At 41.7% G+C, this 15,001-nt stretch overlaps 2 protein-coding genes across 11 annotated transcripts in view; one reads left to right on the plus strand and one right to left on the minus strand.

Moving 5' to 3' along the window:
* Window positions 1–15,001, minus strand: part of LOC142391805 (peripheral plasma membrane protein CASK-like) — a 44,155-nt gene that overhangs the window by 16,309 nt on the left and 12,845 nt on the right. For 7 of the 9 annotated variants that reach the window (XM_075477892.1, XM_075477891.1, XM_075477887.1 and 4 more), the window contains exons 3-11: window positions 13,135–13,240; window positions 12,501–12,578; window positions 12,335–12,407; window positions 8,120–8,222; window positions 2,322–2,497; window positions 1,980–2,102; window positions 1,540–1,623; window positions 1,249–1,348; window positions 412–429 (exon numbers count right to left, since the gene is read on the minus strand). In XM_075477892.1, the coding sequence (XP_075334007.1) occupies window positions 412–429; window positions 1,249–1,348; window positions 1,540–1,623; window positions 1,980–2,102; window positions 2,322–2,497; window positions 8,120–8,222; window positions 12,335–12,407; window positions 12,501–12,578; window positions 13,135–13,240 (861 nt within the window). The remainder of the gene's footprint in view (window positions 1–411; window positions 430–1,248; window positions 1,349–1,539; window positions 1,624–1,979; window positions 2,103–2,321; window positions 2,498–8,119; window positions 8,223–12,334; window positions 12,408–12,500; window positions 12,579–13,134; window positions 13,241–15,001) is intronic. The other 2 variants (XM_075477893.1, XM_075477888.1) reach the window with 1 other exon arrangement.
* On the plus strand, window positions 9,229–11,660 carry gpr34a (G protein-coupled receptor 34a). Of its 2 annotated transcripts, XM_075477895.1 has the most exons (3): window positions 9,229–9,576; window positions 9,668–9,781; window positions 10,225–11,660. In XM_075477895.1, exon 3 carries the CDS (start codon window positions 10,251–10,253, stop codon window positions 11,520–11,522), a length of 1,272 nt encoding a protein of 423 aa, XP_075334010.1. In that variant the 5' UTR covers window positions 9,229–9,576; window positions 9,668–9,781; window positions 10,225–10,250; the 3' UTR covers window positions 11,523–11,660. The 2 variants fall into 2 exon arrangements, with proteins under 2 accessions (XP_075334010.1, XP_075334009.1); XM_075477894.1 differs by having other exon boundaries at window positions 9,229–9,781.

A 15,001-nucleotide genomic window follows, 5' to 3' on the forward strand; every position in this document is an offset into this window, starting at 1 on the left:
CTCTACTGAAGAACCGCTCTAGCAGAGCCCTGATTATGATAGATAATCCCATTGCTTCTCAGGACACTGAAGAAAACAAGCATCTTGTCCTCTTTGCCTCCGTTTTTCATTTTGCTCATCTTGCAAGCTAATAATCAATACATCTAGTTAATCTGGGTTCCAAAGCTTCCGGGATGAAAATGCATGTAAACAGAAAATCTTCTTTACAGGTCAAAGGGGCGGCATTTGGAACAAAAGCAAACTCATCAAATTTCTCAAAAGGGAGACAGGAGAGAAGACAGGGGGAGACAGAGGGATGGAGGATTAGTACCCGCATCATTCAATAACAAGAGTAAAATTGCAGCTACAAAGCAAGTGATGTCGAGGTGAGATCACACATCAAAAACTATGGGTGGGGAGGGGGATACGTACTCTCAGCAGCTAGCAGTCCTAGAGGCAGCCAGGCAAAAGAAAAACACCACAAAAGACAGAGAGGCTGAGATTAAAGAAGGTTTGCAGCAAATATAGTTTAACATCTTAAAGTGAGTAAGAATAGGAAGAAAAAGTCAAGAGGGGCAGCAGTGTGAGAAGGGACGAGGGCTGACAGGAGAAAGTGAAGAAAGGGCGGCCGAATCTGAACAATCTGCCAAGCTGCCGCAGGGATCTACTGCACTGAAGTCGATGACCGACAACATGTCTGGAGCCCTGCAAAAATAAACCAGTCACCAGGAAGTAGGGGCTGTTAGAGACCGTCAGCCTCAGCAGAGCAGACGTACAGGATACTGTAGGTTTATCTGGCTGCAGGAGCTGAGGCATGAAAAGCTGAGCCGATTCCTCTGACTAACATACAGGTCATTTTACAGCAAGGACACAATGAGAGTTCAATACGCCGATACGTGTTGGAAGGGACTGCCTGCAGACCTCTTATCTCAGGAAATGAAAGTCTGAGGCAGTGACAGGGAAGTGAGGCTGTTAGGCAACATCTGTCTTAATTTAAACAGAGGAAGTACGACACAGACAGCTGGTCTGACAATAAGATGCCAGCTCAGAAACTGGATGCCCCAACATGCTGCAGATCTTTGTTGATGTGCAGGGAGAACTGGATCCATTTATCAATCAATTGGTTCCACTATCAATTACATTCCAATAATAAGACTGTAATCAAGCGATGCCATTTTCATGACCACAATACTTTATTGTCCATCATTTTAGTGTAGGTTACGCCATGCAAAAGGTAGTAACAGGACCGTGTCCTGCTGTGGGACTTACCCGAGGAGGTTGGGTCCTCTGAGAAATCGTGGAGCTCTTCAGGAGGGTCGCCATAGTAGGAATTAAACTTGTGGCTGGACACAGCAGCCAGCACTGCACCCTGGGATGCAAAGTAGGGAGATCATTGTTGTTACACTAAATCTCTAAGAGTTGAGACTCTTGAAACATTTGCCAAGACATTAGTCTGGGTAAAGGAAACAGCTGCTTTGTGGGACAAGGTGGCACTTCCTCTTATAGCATAAAAACGCTGCATCTGGCACTGGAGCCTAATCTAACATCAACGGTGCTGACCTTCAGTTTCCTCCTGGCATTGAACTTCCTCAGCTGTTCCACCGTTTCAGGCAGGTGGATCTTGTAGGCATACCTGTCCCTTTCCTACAGTTGTTGAAATCAGATACACAAATGTAAACACATGAGCCCAAAAACAGAGAATAAAGCAGAGCGGTTGTTCCAGGCAAACAACGTGCGTTTTGATCATCACCAATAAATTAAATGAGACTCTGACCTGCAAAAGTTTTATCAAGTAAAACGCGACATGTTCAACTGAGACTGAAAGCCTGTTTCTTGGTTTAAAGATCATCTATGAATTCAAAAAGTGAAGCTTCTACGGAAAAAAAACAAAACTGGCAACATCTTAAGTAAGAGCCTGCAATATTACAAGCTGTGTGTGTGTGTGTGTGTGTGTGTGTGTGTGTGTGTGTGTGTGTGTGTGTGTGTGTGTGTGATCCTGCCTTCAGCCAGGGGTGGTTCAGGGCCTCGTAGACTGTGATTCTCTCAGCAGGGTCGAGCATCAACATACGTCTGACCAGATCCTTGGCGCTCTCTGAGATGTGGGCCCACTGGCGCGGGTTCATCTGGAAAAGCACAAGCAGGAGGACAGACGCATTCAAAAACGTGTGGCTTGTTGTTGCCATGGTGAAGAAAAAAGAAGAAAATCCTGGCAAATGGAAAATATTGAAACAGTGACAAAGAAGAGTTTAGTTTCAGCTAAAGAGCAAAGTTCTGATGCGTTTATGAACACGCTGAACATGTCCGCTGACAGACTGGGAGGACATTCAGTCGGTCAGCTCTACCTTGTATTTCCCCTTAATGATGGCCTCAAACAAGCGCTCTTTGGTGCCATAGAAAGGCAGGCAGCCAGAAAGGAGTATGAAGAGGATGACTCCACATCCCCACACATCCACAGGTTTCCCGTACGGCTCCCTCTTGACTACCTCTGGGGCCATGAAGTGAGGAGTGCCGACTCGACCTGACGACAGAGAAAAAAAAAAAACAGATGGATAGATGAGTGATTAGCTCCTGGAAACAGGAGAGTGGAAATGAAACTACAAAAAGCCGTTCCTGCGAAACAGCAGTGACAATGCTTATCAGCTGAACGGGGTTAGCTGACCGTGCTAAAAAAAAAAAAAGAAGCTGAAAATAGTTCCATTTTAGCAGTACAAACTGTTGCTGAGGTATTGCTTGAAGGAATTTGAAGTTGAAAAAGGAATTAGTGAAACGTTTTGAAGCAGAATTGTTTAAATGGCTGAAAAAAATGGCAGAAGTGTCGGCAAAGAAAAGCTGAAGGGGTTAAAAACAACAAAAGGATTTCAAGCAGAATAAAAAAAGTCTGTCAATTTTGCTAAATCCTTCTATAAAGGGTGAAATGGAAAGTATATGCCAGTTTAATTGAAACCTTAAATTGAATTTTAAAAGTGCAGAAGTGACAGCTGAAGAGCATTTCAACACAGAGATGAACAGTTCTCATCAAAAAGGTCAAAATGGACCATCAGAACACTGATCTTAAATGGGAAACAGAGAAACACATAGAGAAGAAAGAAAGAAATGGTTTAATTCAAAGCAGCCAATGTCACACTGTGTGACACCTCAGAGTGACATTGGCTTACGTGGTAGGAATCAGTTCAAAGCAGTGTCCATCAGTGTGAAAAGGTAGAATCACATTTATGTACAAGTAAAATGGAGATTTGACACAATAATTTTAAGACCGTCAGCACCAGAAGGGTTAGAGGAACGCGGTAATGTAGTTTTTATTTCAATGGAGTGAAAGATTTTGAAACGGCAGCGAGTTGAACGCACTTGAAGCTGTCTGCTGTGTCAGACCAAACTTTCCTTTGGAGCTAGTGAGAGAATGTTAAAAGTTTCTCTCGCTTTGAGGCTCATAGCTGAAATTCTGTAAATATTAGCTTTTTGGTAGTTACATTGGCTGAAGAGGAAGAGGACATATTTTCATTCATTTTGATGTATAATTTGTTTCTGTAAGTTGTATATGTATATATGTAACTGTATAAACGTTAGAGGAATTTGTTAGAAAAAATTTAAATCAGAAAAAGCTGAAAATGATCAGTGTGTCACTGCTGACTTTTAAAAAGTATAAAAGTGAGAAATACCAGAAATAACACCATAAATCTCCCAAAGGAGCTGAACGTTTTGAGACCAAAATTGGTAAAAGTATGCAGGAGTAATTAAACTTCAATGCTTAAGCAGCATTCTCACAAAAAGAAAAAAAAAAAAAATCTGTAATAAAGAAATAATGATGTACACAGTGAAAAAGCAAAGGGCTGCAAACACGGCCATCTTAGCTTTCATCTCTACATTTTAACCGTTTGGCTCATAAAAAAAAACTTTGACAAATGTCTTTGGATTAGTTGTTTAAAACAAACCACTAACTCAAACACAAAGGATAGTTGGCTATAGCGGAACCTATTAAAACCTGATAAAACCTCAATTAGTTTCTTTTCTTTTTAGATGTAATATTTTTAGCAAGTATTATACAGTTATTATTTTTCTGCCTAAAAACTAAACAAATGAATCACTCAAAATGACAACCAGCAACATCATGCATAAGCTGTGAACCCAATGTTCTGAACATAGAAAGTATGTGAGAACACGAATAATAAATTACAGCACAGGTTCACATTCACACAGCTCGTAGGCTTATGAGAACATGAATACTGTGTTTAGTTTTGAATGCTTTGGGGGGGTCAAACCGTTGCGTGCTTCATGGACTAATAAGAGCATTTTAAAGGTGATTCTGTATCGAACAGGTAGGCAGTGGAGGGACTGCAGTGATATGTTCAAATTCCCGTGTTTGTGTAAGAACTCTGGCTGCTGCATCCTGAATGAGTGAAGGCGTCCTTATGATCGTCTGAATAATCCTGCAAATAGAGCCTCACAGTGGTCCAACCTGCATGATATGAATGCATTAATCACCTTTTCAGTCATTTTGAGATCAAATTTTCTAACTTTAGACATATTTTTAGGTGGCAGGAAGCACTTTGGCAACAGTGGTAATACGCATATCAACACAGAGGTCTCCGACTTGCTCACTGTGTTTGAAGACGGGTGTGAACAGACTTTATGTATCCGACTAATTGCACCAACAACAAGAATTTCAGCTTCGTCTTCATTCAGTTTCTTAAAGAAATCTGAATGTATTTACTGGGATCGTGCCTCACATTTAACTGTTTTACATCACAGAGTTTCAGTGAATCCCACTGATATGAAAAAACTAAAAAAAAAAAGCAGCGTTTGTGCAGCTTTATTAGTGTCGACAGTCTTGTTCTCATGACGTCTTTTGAGCTGACCGGAGGAGGGACACACATCGCACTGAGGTTGTGCTCTGGGGCGTAGGCGAGGTGGTCAAGTCCGCTTAGACCTGGGAGCAAGCTGCCGGACGATGACTGCGGGAGAGCCCATCTTACAACATCAGGCAAAGGCCTGATATGTTGGAGCAGCTAAAAGCTGAGAGGCAGCGACACGTTGCTCTGCCCTCCTCCGAACCTCCAGCGTTTTGGACGCAGACTGCACAACAACGTGGGTAGATGGTAGTTATGTTTACAAAAGAGGAAAATGGTTTATTTTTGTAATACCATCCAAATTGTTCATAATTCTGTTTAAGTGGTCAGGGGGGCATTTATTGAGGTTTTGAAGTGAGTTTAAAGGTGGCTCCATCAGAAATCTACACAAAAGGGAGTCTATTTCAGGCCACAATGTTTGGCCCCTACTAATCACCCTGGTTTATTAGATTTAAATCATATGAGATTTTTATATATATATATCCCTCTATGGTACGACGTTGCCATTTGGCAACAAACCCATTTTAAGCCTTCTACTCATAGACAATACATATCCAGTTATGATGCAATGCATTAAAAGAGAGGTGGGGTTCTAAGTAAACCAATAGCAGTGTTTAAATCTGTCACATGACTTTCTGGAGGCTATTTTGAACCCCTTTTCTGCAGACATCTTCACAGGGAGGAGCCTCAACAATTGACTCCTCAAAAACAGCTAAAAAAAGTGTTTTAATGACATTTTTCAACTGGTAAAAAATATATATTCAATAAAAGGCGAGTTAAGTTCATTATTCTGTAGTTTATTGCACTGTACTTGATCATTAAATAATAAAAAAAATGTTAAAATGTGTATGTTGCCATATGGCAACACCGTACCATTATGAATTGCTAGCCTGGCATGTTGATAACATTTTGTATTTAGTTATAGGCCTATATTGTTCAAAAGCATCAATCAACCATCAATTTGACAGATACACATTTGACTGTTGTAGTGAAGTCAATAGAAATTTCATTGGTGTACACTGATCTTCTATAGTCTACTATAATAATGCACTTTGTGAATCCTTTCGGCATTGCATATTATGATATTTGACACATCTTTCTTCCATTTACATAATGAATGCAACAATATTTTATGGTTTCTCACGGGAGAAAGCAAAACTAGCCCTCCCAGTAGATGGTAGTGAAGATGAATTAGGATTAAGTGTGCAAGTGGCAACATCGTTTTACGACTTGCGAGCATAATCCCAGACAACCAGTCCCACAAGCTGTTTTTTGATATCTGGTTCAGCAGTGTAGATCTCCAAGTCGCTATTGCACACAGTGATATAGCACAAAAATTTGAATTAAACTATGACAAATGTCTTTTTAAATGGTTTTTACTTTCAAATGAGATGCATTCTTAACTATTCAGGCTACTGGGGATTGTTGAGACTATAACATGAGTTTTTAAATAAGTGTTATTACAATTTTAAACAAAACTCTCTTGTTTTCATTACTTTCCACTATCGTACCATGTTGCCGTATGGCAACAAACCCTAAAAACTACTAAAAAAATAATTTTTTTAAAAATGTCTCTTGATTAAGTTTACTTGGTCTATTTTAAGACAAAAAAACACCCAAAACATTTTTTACTAACTGGGATCATAATGCGTACCATAGAGGGATATATATATATATATATATATATATATATATATATATATATATATATATATATATAAAAACAAGGATTAGATATATTTTTCATGACGCAACATTTACTTGAATTTATTTGACATTTGGATGGAAAAAAAAGCTATAAAATTATATTTGACATTAAACAGATCATTAAGAGAAAATACCAAAATGTCTTCTCACCTAATAAAAAAAGTATCAGTTCATTCGTTTTATTTAACAGATGCCTCTATTGTTTTGATCCGTTTTCTCTACGTTAGCCCTACCTGTGACATTAACGCTTTAAGACAAAAACAGCACATTGGTATTTCTGTAACCACAACACTGATCAACAGTGTAGATAAGATGGAAAAAAACATCATTGTTACACTGAAATCTCAAGCAATAAGAGCTTTTTAGTACCAACAGGCAGCTTGATAATCTTAACATACAGTAAATTCTTAGGACATACATATCAGGAAACAATTCAAAAAAATAATCTGGTTCTAATCAGGCTTTAAAAACTTGGTTAACAACCTCAGATGAACACCAACGTATATTACACTGTTGTTTTTATTAAACAAAAACTAACCCAAAATGCAGCGGCAGTGTGTAAAAAAACTAAGAAACACTCCATGACTCAACACCTTGTTGTACCACATTAGCAGTAATAAATTAACCCATTTTAATATGTTATCTCTTTGAAAAAACAAAACAAGAAACAGGATTTGAGTCCTATTTGAAAATGTCCCGTTTCACTTAAATACACTTTGGCTGCTGAGGTCAACTTTAAACTGCAGGTCTTATTGATGCTGACTCAAACACACTTCCTTCTGCTTAGGAACCACAGCTCTGCTTTCACATCCGCTACGTGACTGCTGTATTGTGTCTTTATGCTCTCGTATCCGTGCATTTGTGAGCCCGATATTGACAACTGCAAGAGAGGGACAGGCATGCCTCGACCCGTTTCAAACACCCAAAAACAGCTGAAGGTGGTCAGCTCCAGGAGGGAGCTCCAGGTCAGCACAGTTAATGTTAAACGAGGAGAAAGAAACAGACGATAAGAGGAAGTGGCACCTCACCTGCATAGTGCAGCTGTTTATAATGACACAAATAAATATCCTGGCAAATGCTTTCTAGAAGTATCAACAGGCCAGTCCTTTGTAAGGCTTCACATATGGATGAATAAAAGTCACCTCACAACCCAGACTCAGTCTAACAGCAATGCCAAAGGCAGCTGAACTGGGTCATTTGGGCCCGTTTTACTGCTGTATGACCTGTAGCTGACCATAACCATAATATCTCAAAGTATTCTAGAGTCAAATGCGAGACCATCTGTCTGACAGCTAAACCTCGGCTGAAACTGTTTCATGCAACAGGACGACGATCCCAAACCTAGTGCAATAAATGGTAACACAGTGCAATATGTCTGAGGTTTTATTTCCCTTATTTTCGGACCTTGTAAGAACCAGATGATTTTTTTTAATTGCGTCCTGATACATAAAACCTTAGAATTGAAAGAAAGCCTACTTTCTTTTTCACATGACCGCGCCAATTAATCAAGCGTTGTTCCCATTAGTCCAATTCTTCAGAACGAGTGTATAGGTATCTGTGTGTGTGCGTGGACATGCGAGTGTTTGTACCTCCAGCGACTAAACCAGACTCTCCCAGCTGTATCGCCACTCCAAATCCTCCCAGCTTTACTGGGGCAGAGTTCTCCTTTGAGGCCAAAAGCACACAGTGAGGCTACAGAGGAATAAAGAGAGACATGTCAAGTCGTGTGGTTAAGGACGTAACACCTCTTAAATCAGATACGTTCAATTAACCCGAGAGAAAAATCAACAGATTCTTCCTACTAGTTTGCAGTTTGTGCAGAGTATTGCATTTCCCATTCTGTGCAAAAGTGCAAGGCCTTATTTGTTCAATGTCTGGTTCGTGCACCTCAGGTTTCAGAATGAGAAGAAAAGTCATGCAAATGTAACCACGGTGGCGTTTTTGTGATGCCGACAATGACACAGTAACCCCAGGACTTAGTCAGAACAGGCAGGATAATGTGCAATAAGTTAGATGCATGGTTTGTTCCATCAAGATGTAGCTCACAACTATTTTTTTCTTTGTCAGATGAAGTACAGGGGAAAAAAAATGATGGAAACACTCAATTGTAAGGAATGTTTGTGTCTGCGCTCGGGAAATTGTAATAATCTTTGCCACTGCTAAATTACAACAAATGGTTCAGAACGCACAAGCAAATTACTACGCTTCTCCAGAAGTGGACTCTGTTTTAGTAGCCCCGCTCCCTCTGCCCATTAAAGGTGGGACTAATTGAGTTGTGGGCAACAGGAAGGAAGAGGGGCCGATTTGGTGTGTGTGATGCTCCAGTGCAGCACACCGCTTTTACAGACATCTCCGTTGTCCCTCAGCAGATTCTGCCATGCCGGCGTGTTATTTGCAAAGACAAAGTAACGCGGAGTGTGGGAATGACCAAAGAGGAACAGCAGCGGCTTCATAATGTCACGATACGGCGTGCCTCATATGTAAAAATGGCTTGTGTTGAAGTGGTTGAAATAACTATGTAAGAGGAAGTGGAAGGGATCCACACCTTCTGTAAACACCCTGCTATAGATTAATTATCTATATCAATTCATGTCAACTGTGCATACAGTCTCTTATAGAAATACGTTCAGTAATAGGTTGGAGTCATTTGGCTCTGGCACGGACAGTTCGGGGCCGCAGAGAGATCAGATGCGTGAGACAAGGTAGAGAACATGGTGAGTGAGTGGTGGTGGGTTTATTTCCTCCCTTCACATTTTTGTATTTCTAGTAAGAGGGGGCTAAAGGGGTGTGGAGGATGTTAACCGAGAGCATGCAAGATAAAAACTGCAGCGTGAGGGTGAGAAAGAGAGAAAGCAGCAACAAGACCTGTGAGAGAGTTGAGGCAGAGAGAAAAAAAAGTTCTTTCATAAAGGGGGAACAAGGACTAACGGAGAAAGTCAAGCTGAGAACAGAGAGCTAAGAAGAAGACTGGGAGGAGCACACGAGGAAACAAGAAAAAGACAGTGCTGTGGGAGAAATGAGTCATTCAAGGAGTGCAGAGATAAAGGTGAGGACAGTAAATGGGTTCAGGAACAGGACATTTGTTTCAACGTATATTCAAACTAAAATTTGTTTCATATGACGGATTATTTTTAAAGAAACTGCTTCCTCTATAAGAAGTCTGATGGAGGAAACCACACAGTGGACCACCGTGCTCTCACATCTCTTCAAACTACAGCTGTTCTGAGTCTTCAGTGGAAGGAATGCTGATGGTGAGTGTTCTCTGTCGTAATTCAAACATCTGCGTGTGGAGTGACCAGAAGAGTATCTGTGCGAATGTGTGCGTTCGACTTTCAGTTAGTTAGGACTTCTGCTCACATCGTTTAAGAAACATCAAAACTGAGCCGAGGAAGGAGAATTTCTTACAGATGATCAAATGTTTCTCGAGTAAATTTTTTTGGAGAGAGCTGACATTTGTTCAGTAATGCTACATACTGGACTTTATATCTCAACTTTACAGTGAGAGGAACATGCCTGACCTTTAATTCTGAAATCTACATATTACTCACTTGTCTGTGAATTACGCAGAAAATACTGTGGTCTGATAACCCTGCTCTGTTGACATTTAAATCTGGCTTTTTAAGATCCGTCTGTTCTTGAAGTCACTGCGTCAATAAGCCAAATGTGTTTGTTTTTTATTATTCTTCCTTTGCAGAGCCTTATCATCAAACGTCGGACACAATGACCACATTCTTTTCCACCGCTTCTTTCACACCAGCTCCTTTGGCCTCTGCATCTTCTAACCTGTCCCCTTCCGTTTCTACGTCATCCTTCTCCGTTTCTATGTCATCGCACTTTTCAGCCACCTCACCGAACGCCTCCACAAACCAGACGCAGTGCATAATTGATGACACAGCCCTCCGTCTGCCGCTGGCAGTCATCTATTCCCTGATCTTCGTTTTTGGGCTTGTGGGTAACCTGTTTGCCCTTTGGGTCTTTCTGTTCCTAAACTCGAGCCGCAACTCAGTGAGGGTGTTCCTCATCAACTGTGCCGTGGCCGATCTGGTCCTCCTCACGTGCCTGCCCTTCAGGGTTTTCTACCATATAAATGGCAACAAGTGGACACTGGGAACTGTAGCCTGCAAGTTCGTGGGAAATTTATTTTACATGAACATGTACGTCAGTATAACATTACTGGGTCTCATCAGCCTGGACAGATTCTTGAGGCTGAGGGGGAAAGGCAGAGCACAGAGAGGAATGAGGATGAGGCTGTGGGGGCACAGCCGGCCATGGAGCTGGATGGCGTGCGGGGCTCTCTGGGCCCTGTCGTTGGTGGCGATAGTGCCCATGATCGCCACACCGGAGGACACCGAAAACAGCGGAAAATGTTTCCACTACAAGCAGCGGCACAGTGCCAGAAAGAAGGCCTACTTCAACGCAGTGCTGGTGTTACTCTTCTGGCTCGTCTTCACCATACTCGTGGTCTCCTACGCCAGGATTGCCTCCCGGCTGCTGCGGGTGTCGCGGGACAAGCCGGACCTTCCTAACGCCCACAAATACGAACGGACCGCAAAGAAGTCCTTCTTTGTCCTGTTTCTGTTCACCCTCTGCTTTGGGCCCTACCATGCATTCCGCCCCATTTACATCTACTCTCAACTAGATGGGGTATCGTGTGACTATTTGCACCTGGTGGACCGTACCAACGAGGTCATGCTATTATTCTCCGCCTTTAACAGCTGTTTGGATCCTATCATGTACTTTCTGTTATCTGGCTCCGTGCGCAAAGCCGCACTGCAAGCACTCGGGCACCGGCTGGGCAACAGGTTCCCCTTCCTTATTGAAGCAACATCTTTAAGCTCAACAGCGGAGACCAGGCGACCATCTATGCCAATGGCTTTACCCAACTCTGCCCTCAACACCCCTTCCCTCACCCCTAGAACCAGCATCTGTGTCATGAACTCCAACCTCCGCCGTACAGGAGCAACTATACTCCCACTTTCTGGCCAACGGTGATCACAAGTATATGAAACTGTAAGAAATGTAAAGAATTTTCATTTTCAGCCTAACTTTACATGCAAAGTGTGCAAATTCTCTGTAAAACCCAGTATGTCTGCTCATATAAATCTAATTTGTTCAAGATTAAAAATCATTTTTAACTACCTAGTTGATTTTGCTGTAATTAAATTTTGAAAACTTGGCGGCAGTTTGTTTAAACTTTAACATCTCAGTGAAGTTTTGCACCCTTGAAAATATCTGTGGCTGTGGCTTTTGAGATAACATTTCAGCTTCATTGTTTCCTTGCTTACACTAAAGACGGAGGCAGACAGTAGCTGTGCAAGATGGCATGCACAGCAGACAAAACAGTAAATACCAAGTTTGGTCAACCACTATCTCTTATCCATTCAAGTTGAACCGACTTGCTCATTACTTTCTCAGACAATGTCGATATATTTGAGGATGTACAGTGAAATGGTTGATGTGAATCGAGGGCTTGTTCCAGAGATGCTCCATCTGGTTCGGCAGCGTCTGTCACCTTGGCTGGATTGGCTAATCTTGTTGGAATCGCTCATTGATGCTAATCTGACAATTGTTGTTGGACCTGCAACTAGAATTAAGCTTACAAAGGCACTGGTTTGCAAACAAGGCTGACTTTGAGGTGGTCGAATTAAATTCAGGTTTCTTCTGTGGTAACTACGAGATAACATAAAAAGTGAACGTCAACAGGAATTGTACAGTCATCGCCCTAATGCTGGAACGCAGAGCAAAGATAGGTTTCCATGAAATGACATGCTGTGTGGTTTTTGTAGCTCAGTGGGCAACCTCACCTTTACATCACGATGAATCACATTGTTGTCATGGCAGTATCGAAGTGCCTCCAAAATCTGCCTCATGTAGTGACTGGAAGGACAGAAAGCACAAAGAGACATGGAGAAATGCATTCAGGGAGTCTGCGCGTTGTTTATTTCAGGATTTACCATTTCTCTGACCTACCTGGCGACAGCTTCGCTGTAAACGAACCCCGCGTCGGCTCTCTTAACGATTTCAAAACACAGGTCTGCTCCATCCATACTGAGGGGGAAAGAGCAAAATGATATCAGGGTTGGTGCGGTCCTATATGAAGTTCCCTATGAATCATAAAAGTTTACACACGGCAAACTAGCAACTCATTAAAGCAGAGAGCATTAAACTACACCCATCAGAACACACCTGAATGAGATGTTGTCTTTTGCATAAACTGAGCAATATTTATAGTTTAATTTGAGCAAAGTATGCAGATTTGTTTTTTTGTTTCGTCAAGTGCACTAAGAAGTCAGCAACCATTAAAATGAGGGGTGGTTACACTCAGCGACTCAGCCTGTGATGTTATCAGCGGCAGCCATCTGCCCCCCGCTCATGAAATTAGTGTGCTGCTGTGCGTCTGCTTTCCAGCTGCTGGAGCAGGTAACCACACAGCATTAAGTATATGATGGTTTTGACTCAAACTATATACCAGAAAAAAAATTGGGCAAATGCTACTGGTAAGCAGCTGTGAAAAAGAAGAAGAAAAAAAAAAAAAACAGTTCCCTGCCTGTCACAACCACTGAAAAAAGGACCCTGAATAAAACCGTTGGGCTTTTTGACTTACAATTCAAACACCATGTACAGCATGCCATCGGAGCTGTAGGTCTCCAGCAGCTCCACGATGTGGGGGTGTTTCAGCATGTGGCAGATACTCGCCTCTCGCTTCAGATCTGGAAGAGAGCCACGGTAAGACACAGTTCGCATCCAATATTAGTGTTTCGCAGCAGCTAATTATCATAACAAGTTGTGAGTAAAGGTGTTGGTTCTCACATTCATGATAAGAAGTTGCTAAGCTGTTGCTAACAGTGACTTGAATTCCACATTTAACAGCACATATGGGCCTGCACGGAAGAAATAAAGATAGAGATTGGAAAACTGAGGAGACAAACTTAGAAACCGAAAAAGTGAGAGGTGTAACTGAGAGAAGCAAAAGCAAAACCCAAAGACATAAAGAACAAATACAGACTGGACAGGTGGTTTCGTGGAGCCTTAATGTCTGCCTTCAATACGTTCAACTCACTTAGAGAAAAAAAAAAAAAAAAACACAAAAAAAACTCCTCCTTTCACTCCTCCTTTCACTCCTCAACAGACCTGCCACATCCCTACTTCAACACCAGAGGGGGTTTAAGTGCAACTCGTTTGGTGAGAAACAGGACTCGAGATGTCAAACATTTGGCTGAGGGATGAACAAAATAACAAAGACAAGTCACGTCAGATGTAGGACCACTAAAAATAATCTATTCGACTTGCATATCTGGCTGACTCATCATCATCCTCTCCTCCACTCGCTGTAATTAGATCAAAATTATACTGCAGATACAATTGCATCATGACCCAGAGGCGATCCTTTTGTTTTGACTGCATCAATAAACAGGGAAAACACTCCCAAGATGATTGGACAGCCCCCCCCCCCTCTCTTAAAGAAAGGGAAACACACAATTATGGAAGAGATCCACAAACAACTGGTAAGAAGTGGTTAAGACGGACACAGACGGATGTAGCGAACTGACAGACAATGTGCTCTTGTTGAGTTCCACAGTCCATAAAAACCTCATTTACACACTCCGCTCCCCATGTGCAAGTCTGCTGATCTTTGTGTGTGTTTGTGTGTCTGCTCTTTGTGTCGTGACAGACCAGTATCATTATGCAACGCAGAGAAATGACGCCGTGTCCACACTACAGAGGCCCCATTCTCTTGCCCCTCTGCTTCCATTATTTCCCTCCTCTCCTCTCGACTCTCATCCTCGCCCGTCTCATTGAATATCTGTTCTTGAATGTAACAATGCTGCCCAGTGTCCACACGGCAGCGAGGAAACCACTCCGACGGGCCTGGAACACTCTGAAGGAGGCCGATGCCATTTACTGGGCCGATTCCAAATCAATTCTTACATGGAGGCTTCGGCCAAGCTGGGACGTCACGTTAAATCATTTCACTTTGAGGTTTGTTTTGGACATTTTACCTCTTGAAATGATAAATCCAAGACAAAAACCAGCGTATTAGAAATCACACTGGTCCGTCTAAATCTCTCACAAATACACTTGTACATAAATGTGGAAATATTTCTTAACCCAGCCTGCAGTTCACCAGCTTTTCATTCACATTTCTGCTGACACGGGTCCTTTCTTAATAAGCACTCCCTAAAACATGGCTGTACCTCCAGTTCTCCATCTTGCCACCATGAGCGGACAACTTTTTACTTCTTCTTGTGACTTTTAAAAATGTCTAAAAGAAGAAAAAAGGTACTTTTTCTCACATTAAGTGAACGCTTAAAGCGTTTCTGGCTCTACATTATCACATATTATTGGTCAAAGGAAGCTTATAGGAAAAAACATCCAAAATGGGAAGCAAATAACATGCAAACACGGTGATCTTTGTATTGATTTAAGTTTACGCACATTCATCGAACATAACTGCCATCATGTTGACTGTC

Source organism: Odontesthes bonariensis, chromosome 11 (genome assembly GCF_027942865.1).
Source record: "Odontesthes bonariensis isolate fOdoBon6 chromosome 11, fOdoBon6.hap1, whole genome shotgun sequence".
In the NCBI taxonomy this organism is placed as follows: domain Eukaryota; kingdom Metazoa; phylum Chordata; class Actinopteri; order Atheriniformes; family Atherinopsidae; genus Odontesthes; species Odontesthes bonariensis.